At 50.8% G+C, this 9,886-nt stretch overlaps 1 protein-coding gene across 1 annotated transcript; it reads left to right on the plus strand.

Annotated features, from left to right (window-relative positions):
* The first annotated feature begins 8,615 nt into the window (after positions 1-8,615).
* On the plus strand, positions 8,616-9,590 carry LOC109862063. The gene has a single exon (XM_020441960.1). The coding sequence runs from the start codon at positions 8,616-8,618 to the stop codon at positions 9,588-9,590; it is 975 nt and encodes a 324-aa protein (XP_020297549.1).
* The last annotated feature ends 296 nt before the right edge of the window (positions 9,591-9,886 follow it).

The raw sequence follows: 9,886 nt of genomic DNA on the forward strand, positions 1-9,886 counted from the left end.
CGTACGGTGTCGAATAATTTGGTGTCGAATAAATCTGTGTCGAATCGAGCGGTGTCGAATCGTACTGTGGTCAATAGAGTATCACCCATATATATGTGGCCCATTTTTATATATACATCAAATCAAAGAAAATTTATTTTATTTTTGTTTTATAGCAGCCCTATGTAGAAGGGGCTACTCGCCAAACTGACATTTAATAATGTTACCGCACGTGAAGTCGGGGATACCGCAAAGGAGGGACGTCGGGGAGAAATAACACTATTTTATACCTTAATTGTAGAAAAGAAATATAGTTGTCTTATTCCACTTTTTAGTTACACTTTATTAACACCCACGTTATTCTTCTAAGTACGAATAGGCGATGCTCTGTCGCGCAGAGCTTCCGGCCGCGACACGATTCGGGACGATTCTACCTATGCACGGTCTAGCACCGGCTTTTATGCCTCAGCTAATCAATCGTGATTGGCTGAGGAAAAGTCGGACGATATCCGGTTCCCAAAAAGTGCAATGCGGATCATTGCATCTTTTCGGCCGCGCGTGCGACCTTTGGTCAACGCGTCCTCCGACGCGCTATCACATTTCGCGCAACAAACGCTGACTGGATCCTCGCGTTGGATTCCAGTAGCTTTGATGACCTTAAAACAAGCACTTTATACTAATTGATAATACGTACTAAAATTACATAACTAAAACATATAACTAAAACACATAACTAAACACACTGTTTAATTTGACATAAACACCTTATAACAATAATGTTACATATGTTGTTAAGACTAACCTTTTCAATTGTTGGCTTAACTCCTGGAGTTGACGTATTTGCGTGTTGTAAGCGTGTGTGCAAAGTTTGGTCCACAATTCTAGAAAACTGTAAAAGTTATGTACATCAAGTTAGATACTGAAAAAATACTAACCTACCTTAAAGTTGGTGTAACTGCGTGAATTTACCAGTCGCTTGATGGATGATCAAACTTGAAAATAAAACGGACAATTGAGGTAGTATAAAAAAGAGTTTTGTACTTACCCAGGTGATAGTTCCACGATGTCCGGGTTGGTCCGCATCATCCAGGGATTGGTACGGCAGGCACCTGAAACAGAGAAAGAGAAGTTAGTTAAAAGTAAAAATATGAATTGTCGACGAAATTTCCACAGGTCAAGCTTTGGTAGTTGGAGTAATTGGCAAAGTTTGGGCTACAATTAAAAATGTTTCGTTTCTGACATTTAAAATTAGACATTGTGTAAACGTGACCGAGTGACCCGATTTGTGACTAAGACTCCGCGTATGAAGGAATAGTAAGATGAAAAGGTAAAAGAAAGTGATATGTGAACGTCATTTTCACATTTGTGCCGGGCAGGACTAATCGTGGTACAGTGCAGTACCCGGGAACAGCCTAGCCCAAAATGAAAAAATTAAAAAATACTTAATTGTCGGCAATACTGTGTATGGGCGCGATTCGGCAATAGTTAGAGCGGATAGTCGAGTTTCAGCTACAATTAAAATTTAGGCGTACTAATCTGTTGTGTGAGATTAGGAACTAACACTAGCTGAAACAAAGGTTAAAAATGTAATTATTAGTGATACTTTGCGTCCGAAATAGTTATCACTTAGCAAAACACTCCCCCAAGTTTTACCCACAATTGAGGTGTTAGGGACTTACCTGCGGTGCAATGCGTCCTCCGGCGATATCCTAACCTGGAAGAAAATTTAATTGTCAGTGATTTTGCGTGTGTGTGCGAGTCTTTGTTGGTAGAAGTATCTCACTAAGTTTTAGACATAATTGATGTAAAAAAGTTGATACTTACCTAAACCAGTGAGATGCCTTGTCCAGCAACGACTCCACCGGGAATAAAAGAAAAGTTAGGAATAAGTTGGGGAAACTTTGGAAGTAAGTTTTTCAATCAAGAGTGGAACGTGTTTGATCAAAATTAGTCACATTTAAATTTTTGCCTAACTTGCCAAAGTCGGTTAGTATTGTATAAGTCTAACTTTGGTCAAAGTCACAATTGTTGTTTAAATTAAACAAGAATGTATATTTATTTTTAAATAAACGACTCCATTCAAATCTTTTACTTTTAGAAAAATTTATGTCTATTGTCGATTGCGCATGTGCGGACTGGGAGTGGGAAAGGCGAGGTTTCTTCCCGAAGCCAAGCGCTCCCTACAGGAGTGCGTTCCAAGTCGCGTTAGCATGCACTTTGTGCGGAAGCGATATATAACAGTCGGGCCGGCTCACTACTGTAACACTGGTGTAGTTATTACACTAAATAAAAGTGTTTTTATTAACTATTTTTATATACAAACTTAAAGTGTGCAATTTATTGAACAATATATACCTACCTGGTGTTCCTGCTGGTAAAGACTTAAGCCAATCACTGGTCCAAGCGCACCATCATCCAAGAAATCTCGACAAAAATCCGGCAGCGGCGAGATCCAAGGCGGAAGGCGACCACGTCCTGGTGAGTCCGTTCCCTGCAACAGAAAGATAAGTAATTCCTTCCTGCTTAGAAGGTTAAAGCAGGTGGCGACCGTAACATTTGGTTGAAATCGTATGCCGTCCGGTCACAACCTAACCTTTGCAACCGTCGGACAACGGGGCCTTCAGTCGGAGCGTGGAGTGTTAAATATAACCAAAAAGAACCAGACAAAGAACCGCAACCGGGGACGTCGTTACCCGCGTCAAGTGAATAAAAATAAAAGACTGAGGTTTTAAAGACAATAATCAAAAAATGGTTAATTTAATAGAACGAACAAGATTCTATTTGATAAAGATATGTGTATATCTCGGTTTGGGGGGCGGGGGGACAGCCCCGGCCTTCCAAGGGCAGAGTTGACTGCCACTGAGCGCGTCCCCAGGTTGCAGATAGGGGAACGGCCTCAAGTACTGAGGTTAGCTGCGAATAACCCCTTCGGGGGGAATAAGCAGTCGCGGACAAACAGCGGTGGATACTGAGGGTGAGGTGGTCGCTTCTGTGGGAAAGGAGCTGCCTATAAAGTGCTCCAGTAAACCTGATGAAGTATCAACGTCAAAAGCGAGTGAGTGCCGCCTTAAAAGCACTCCAACCCCCGGGCAGATCGGGCTCGTTTGGTTTTGTTTACCAACCGATCTAGGTGAAGAAAAACACCGATGTAAAACCAAATAAGGAGAAAAATATGATGGACAGCAAGACAAAGAAGGATTTACCGCCCCAGAGTGATCGGACACTCAGGGGCCGGCACGGTGGGAGCAGGGATGCCAGATTCCGGCCGCTTGGTAGCACGCGGTAGCATGGAGGGGATGCGCACACAGCTTCGAGCCGTGACATGAAGCTGTGTGCGCATCCCCTCCACTTGCTGTTGCATGCTGCAAAAGTCTTGAAACTGGCATCCCTGGGTGGGAGTACTGTCCCTGCTCCCGCCGCGTCGTTATCCAACAAAGGGCAGAAGGAAAGGTTGACGGCGGGCCTTTCTGAACAATCTGCTACCGCCGTAGCTAAGCAGTACAGAGAAAAGAGGAAAGCTGACAAGAGCCTGGAGTCGGCTCTTCAAGAGGGTGTGGAGGTGGCCGATTGCTCCCTCGCTACGATGGGCATCGGCGCCCTTTTTGACCATGTGGGCAACTCCCTGGACGAGCTTTGGGAGCGACTTTGTCGTTGCTCCAAAATGTCCAGGGAGGAGAAAGCGGGCAGGCCAAGGGAGCTCCGAGAAAAGATTGTTTCAGGTCTTCTGGAGCTCCATGCCCGATTCACCTCTCTCCATAAGACGGTGGGCAACATCGAGAGGGGTGTCGCCAACGTGGCCAAAGTAGTGAAAAAAGTCGCTCAAGAGCAGATTGCCTCTGAGCGACAAATTTCGGAAGCCATCCTCCAGATCAGCGAGGACTTTGATGAAGGTAATGCCTCCTGCCTCGCTGACCTGAAGGAAATTAAGAAGGGTGTTGTGGGGGCGCGTGCGGCGATCGAAGAGGTCTATAATGAGGCCTCCCGGTCGCTTCACGCGCTTCACGAAAGCATGGAGACGTCTCCATGCCGAGGCCGGAAAGAGCTACACGCTCCACTCCAGTCAGGGGCGGGAGTCAGATTCCTCCCTCCTGGCTGGAGGAGATTGAGAAGGTGGTGCGGTGCATCGTCTCGGGGGAGCTACAAAAACTTTTGGAGCGAGGGCTCCCGAGACGGCTCCCCCCTGGTAGTAAAAAATCTCCGATTTCCCCGCCTGTTCCTGTTAGGACACAGGCGGAGGAAAAGAAGCCGAGGAAAAAAAGAAAGAAGAAGAAGAAGAAAAAGAAGGAGAATAAGCAGGTGGTAAAAGCCACCAAGGCGCCTACGAAAGGTGGGGGGACGGCCGTTGGTGCCGGTCAAAAGGAGTCTTCCCCTCTTTTGACCCTACCCTTGTCAAGCCAGCGGCCGCCTCGCGGGGTACTCCCGCGTACTGAGGCGGTCACCTTGCGTCTCGAGGGGGAGGGCATGTCGTATGCCCAAGTCCTTCAAGACGCGAGGAATAAGGTAGACCCTAGGTCGGCGGGCGTATTCAGGGTCTGTCGGATCCTGGAGGGGCACTTTTTATTGGAGGTGGGGGGGAGGACCGCAAATCCAAAGCGGACCTCCTTGCCACCAAGTTGAAAGAGGCTCTCTCCGAAGGAGTCAGTGTGGCTCGTCCATCCCGAAACGTGGAGATATTAGTTTCGGGATTGGACGAGTTCACCACGGAGGACAACATTTCGAAAGAGTTCGTGGCAGAGTTTGGTGGCGGGAGTGACGTTAGGGTAGTATCCCTGCGTCGCTCCCAGCCCGTGGGTGGAATCGCCTTGGTTTGCTGCCCAGCTGAGTCGGCGGCCAAGGCGATTAAAGTAGGCAAATTGCCGGTGGGCTGGGTGGTGGCGAGGGTGCGTGCACTCCGCCCCCGCCCCCTGCAGTGCTACAGGTGTTTCCAGCCTGGGCACTGCAGGGCTCTGTGCTCCAGCCAGGTCGACTGCAGTGATCTTTGTTATCACTGTGGTCGGCCAGGGCACAGAGCGGCCGGCTGTACAGAGGATGAGGGGTGTCCCCTCTGTGAGGAGTCGGGTCGGGAGTTCTCCCACCGAATGGGTGGAGCCCAATGCTCGGCCATCGGCCGGGGGGCTTCCGTGCCCTTTAGTAAACCCCGGTGAAGGTAGGGAGGATGCGGTTCTCCCTGGCTCCGATATAAGGATCCGGGGAGCCGCTCCTCCGTATATTTGGTGCGTTAAGCACCAGATATAGTAGGTGCTGCTTGGTTCTCCTTTAAGAAACCAGGCAATGTTAAGAGGAAGCCCGGTCCCCGTTGTTTTGAGCCCTAGTTGGGCTCAACTCAGCGGTGGCTGAGCGAGACCTCCCTGAGGAAAACCTCCCTCTTGTTTCGCGTTTCGAGACAATAGGGAAGTCAATACTACTATCATGGGGTCAAGTCCGTTTCGGCGTTTGACTTGAGGCCGAGAGAGGTTTCCCTCTCATTGCGCTCGGCCTGCAGACGGCGGGGGAGGGGCTGTGTCCCTCCTCCTTCCGATCGTGGAGGAGCAAAGCTCCTCCATTTAAAGATAGGGGGGCAAAAGTCCTCATGCCTATCGAGCTGCTTCTGGGTTGTTCTAAAATGAGGTACCGGGGCAGCCCTAAAAGGGCAGAAGGTGGACACCGCAGGGGTTTTAGTGGGTATTTCCCACCGGAGTGCGCTCTAGTGGGGTGAGTTCCACACTATCTTGGTCCACATTAATTTGGGTCAGAGTGTGCGTAAATGCATTTCCCCTTCGCAAAAAAAAAGCTATGTGTATATGTTGTAACGTGTTTTATATTTTTAGTATTATAATATGATATCCGTATTAATATTTAGCGATTAAGGAATCAAAATTCGGGGCGCCTAATACCCACGGCTTTATATTGTAGAATCAGAAAAAAAAGTTTTATTTACATTTTATTTTTTTTGAATGATTTAACGTGAAAAGGCCATTCACCAAAATAACATTTAAAAAACACACTGAATTGTGGGCACAACGGTGTGGAAGCTTGTTTGTGGAATATAAGTAGTTGGGCTAAGTTTTAGCAACAATTTGAAAATTGAGTATAGGATTAGGTATTTACTTAGGGTTAGTTAAAATTTGGAAAAATCAATTAAAGCGCTAGCGTAAGCAGTAAAAAAACGATCCTGAAAAAATAAAAAACATTTCATAAGTTTTTACCGGGTTAGGTACTTACCTAACGTTAGTCGTGGTAGGGTAGGACAGCTTGGATTAGGCAAATTTTCAAAATGTTGCTGAGTGGAAGAAACAATGATCCTGAAAAGAAGAATGACAATTCAAGTGTTTAGTGGTTTGTGGGTATACGTACTTTGGATTAGTAGTCAGGGAACCTTGATCCAGGGTTAAGCTAAGTCTAACCTGGGTCTCGGGCAATTTCTCACTACCTTGTTGTGGTGCCCAGGCTTGGGAGCGATAAAGTGAGGGAGCTATACTGGCGGGAACTTCTTTGAGTCCCTGGCAGAATCACTCATGCCAGGAAGGTTCCTCACCGAGCTCCCGTACTAAGAGTGGGAATAGAGAAAGGAAAACCTCGAAAAAAACCCGGAGTTCTCAGCTCTGTTAGTCCCCAAAGACGGGGGCAACTGGGATAGGGGAGAAAATCCTGACTTCAAATCCGGGCGTGCGGGCTCGTTACCCCACGTGGAAGAGCCGCACTAGGAGAAGGACAATCCCGAAGCAAGAAACCCGGGCAAGGCGGGCTTGTCAGACTTGGTCGTCAACCGTCCTAAGAGAAGGTGACTCCGAAATCAAACCCTACCTTGTAAACACTATGATGGAGCGCAAGGAAAAGAAGAACAACGTACCGGACCAGATCAAACGGACGGCCAGGTCCCGGCACTTGGGTGGTACTGTCCCGGCCACCCTTGGGTCGTCATCTGACGACGGGCTCTGTGTTGCTTGCCCTGTAGAGGCAACACAGAAAAATACGTCTGCAAAAACTGCTGCCAACGCAGCAGTTTGCAAGGAAAGCGAATCCTTGTGTCTCGGCCCCTCACGGAGCCGGAACACAAGACGTGTTCGGAAGTCCGAGTTATGCTCGGACTCAGAGCAGGAAGAAGAGAGCGCAGGTAGACAACAGCTATCTACCCACTCTACGGCTCAGTCTTCCGGTCCATCTGGTGCCGGGAAAGAGTGTCCCGGTAGTTGCCGGGTCATTCTAGAAAAGATCGAGCCGATGGACGTCCCTCTACCGGACAATGGCTCTGATTCGGAGCTCGAAATCGTCCCGGAAACGAGGTTGGTACTGCCGCCGAAACCCCAACAACAATACAAGGCGCGCAGTAAGTCCCGCCCCTTCCAGCCTCTTGGGTCGCCCAAGAGAACAAATAGCTGTGGAGAGAGAAAAAGGGAAGGGCGCCGTCTTCTAACAACCGGGGAATATATAGGCCTAGCTGCCGCCAAGCGCAGCTTGAATGAGGCCAAAAAGCGGGTATTGCAGCTTAGGGCTGAGGAGGAGTTGCTCAACGATTTCGACGCCATCCGAGTTCCAAGCCGCTCTCAAGGCGCGCCCTCTACCCTTAACCAGGCGGAGGGCACTGCGGAGGGGCAGCCTTTTGGGGTCGTCATATCAGAGGACATGGCGACCAAACAGGTTGTCGTACAGGCTGCCAAGCTGGCAGCGTCGGTAGAGGACATGGCCTTAATGTCCAAAAATTTTAAGGGCGTGTTTGTTTGCCGTTTTAAGGAGGCGGCCAGCGGCTTGCGACAGGCCGTTAATATCGTGGCCAGTCGCACGATATTAACTCGGAGAGGGAGGTTCGGCGCTTCGAGACACTCAACCCTCGGCTGGGAACCGAGGTGTCGACCCTTCGTGAAAAGGTCGCCTTCCTAGAGGTGGAAAAGGGTGCTGTCTAATCACGGCTGGACAGCATTCAACAAGAGAACAAGACTCTCCACCGTGAAGTGGACGCGCTCCATAAGGAACTAAGGGACCTGAGGAGGGAATTAACCTCCCTCAGAATGAAGAGATTGAAGGGGGTTCGGGGGAAAACAAGCCTAAGGGCTGCTCGACCCCTCCTCTCCCACAACTTCGAGCCACCCTTTTTTCCTCAAGGATAGGAAAAGAGCCATCCATGCCGTTCTCTTCTTGGGCGCCGGGGGGGGGGGCCTCACGTAAAGGCCACGCCTCCCGCACCTGTGGAGAACATAGACATGGACTCCTCAGTGAAGGATGGGCTGGGTATGTCGGAAACGCCCCAACACTCATCCACGCCGGCAGCGGATGAAGGGCCCAAATCCATCCGAGATGTGGAGAGCCGGTTGATGGACAAGCTCTGGAAGAAACTAGATATCTTCTATGAGCAAATCCACCTCCGGTTCCTCCGCTCATCTCTGGGTTCCGCCGGGAGAGGGAAATGTTGCAGGTAAGGAGACAGGAGCAGGGGGCAAGCCCCCTGCTACTACCGCCCCCAAAGGAGAAACTTCTTTTTCTGCTAAGCAGGGGAAGAAGAAAAACAAGAAAAAGAGAGAGCGGATCGGGAGAAGGGTGGAGAACCCGCGACCATTGCCGGCGGAGCCAAGGCTCACGCGCCAACGCAGCCTGAGTCCCCCAGCCAGCTTCTCGACCGACCCGCTCTCCCGGCCCCACCAAGAGAGACTTGGTCTCAGGTGATGGAGCGGAAGAAGAAGAGAAAGAGGAAGGAGGGTCCTCCTGCTACCTTGGGGAGAGGCGGGAAGCCCGCTGCTCAAGGGCCCAAACCCGGGCAGCGCCCGCCTCAACCAAAGGTGGGTAGGCCTCCCCGCCATGCGGCCATCACGCTCACCCTTGTCCCGGGATCCGGGGCAGACGACGGGGGGATGTTGGCCAAGACAAGGAAGGGCATAACGCTGGAGGATTATGGCATCCCCAACGTTGTGGTCAAAAGGGCCATTACGGAAGCCCTCATATTAGAAATCCCCGAGGAGAACAGCGACAAGAAGGCAGATAAACTTTGGTCTGGCATGGTTGCTGCCCTGGGGGAATCCGAGGTGCGGATAGCGAAACCCGTTAAGACATGCGATTTCCGCATAAAGGGCCTCGATGAATCCGTAACCTTGGACAAAATTAAGACAGCCGTGGCGACCGTTGGGGGTTGTCGGCTGGCCGATATAAAGGTCAGTCGAGCTCGCGCTTCCTCCAACGGCCTGTTCACGGCGTGGATCCAGTGCCCCGTCGTTGCTGCGCGCAAAGTCGTGGGTGCTGAATCCTTGCTGATGGGGTGGGTGAAGGCGCCGGTTAAGCCGTTAGAGCGCCGGCCCCTACAATGCTTCAGATGCCTCCGGCACGGCTACGTAACAGCGACCTGTTGCTCCACCGCACCGGAGAAAAACAGGAGGGGCCGGTGCTACCGGTGTGGCGACTCAGTTATGGTATGCAACGCCGCGATGCCGCGTACTCGCGGGCCGCCGAACTGGTCGGTGTACTGGTCGACTGGCGAAATAGCTGGCCTCAGGGCGGCGTGCGCCAGATCCAGAAACCAGTACACCCATGCCCTCCGCCACAAGGATGTGGCGGGAGTGACAAGAGCAACGGCGGCGTACAAAAAGTATCGTCAAGCACGAAAAGCCCTTCGTACTGCCATAAGCCAGGCCAAGTCCAGGGCGTGAAAGAAGCTCTTCGAGACTCGACGCTGATCCGTGGGGGCGCCCATACAAGCTTGTTATGGGCAAGCTACGCCCGTGGGCCCCCCCGATCACGGAGAGTCTCGACCCCCAGCTTCTGGAGAAGGTCCTCACCTCGCTCTTCCCTGATGGGAGGGGCGAGTGGCCCTTTCCGGAGCCGGAGTCGAATCCAGTTGAGTGGTCCGACAAGCTGGAAGTCACAGAGGAGGAGCTGCGCTAGGCCGTCCGTCGGATGACACAAAAGAGCATTGCTCCTGGTCCCGATGGCGTGCCCAGCAGAG

This window comes from Pseudomyrmex gracilis, unplaced genomic scaffold (genome assembly GCF_002006095.1).
Source record: "Pseudomyrmex gracilis isolate BER0280 unplaced genomic scaffold, ASM200609v1 scaffold_1327, whole genome shotgun sequence".
Lineage (NCBI taxonomy): Eukaryota > Metazoa > Arthropoda > Insecta > Hymenoptera > Formicidae > Pseudomyrmex > Pseudomyrmex gracilis.

What these genes read in the sequence shown, in the direction of transcription:
- LOC109862063 (XM_020441960.1), top strand. Translation starts at nt 8,616, where the DNA reads ATGGAGCGGAAGAAGAAGAGAAAGAGGAAGGAGGGTCCTCCTGCTACC.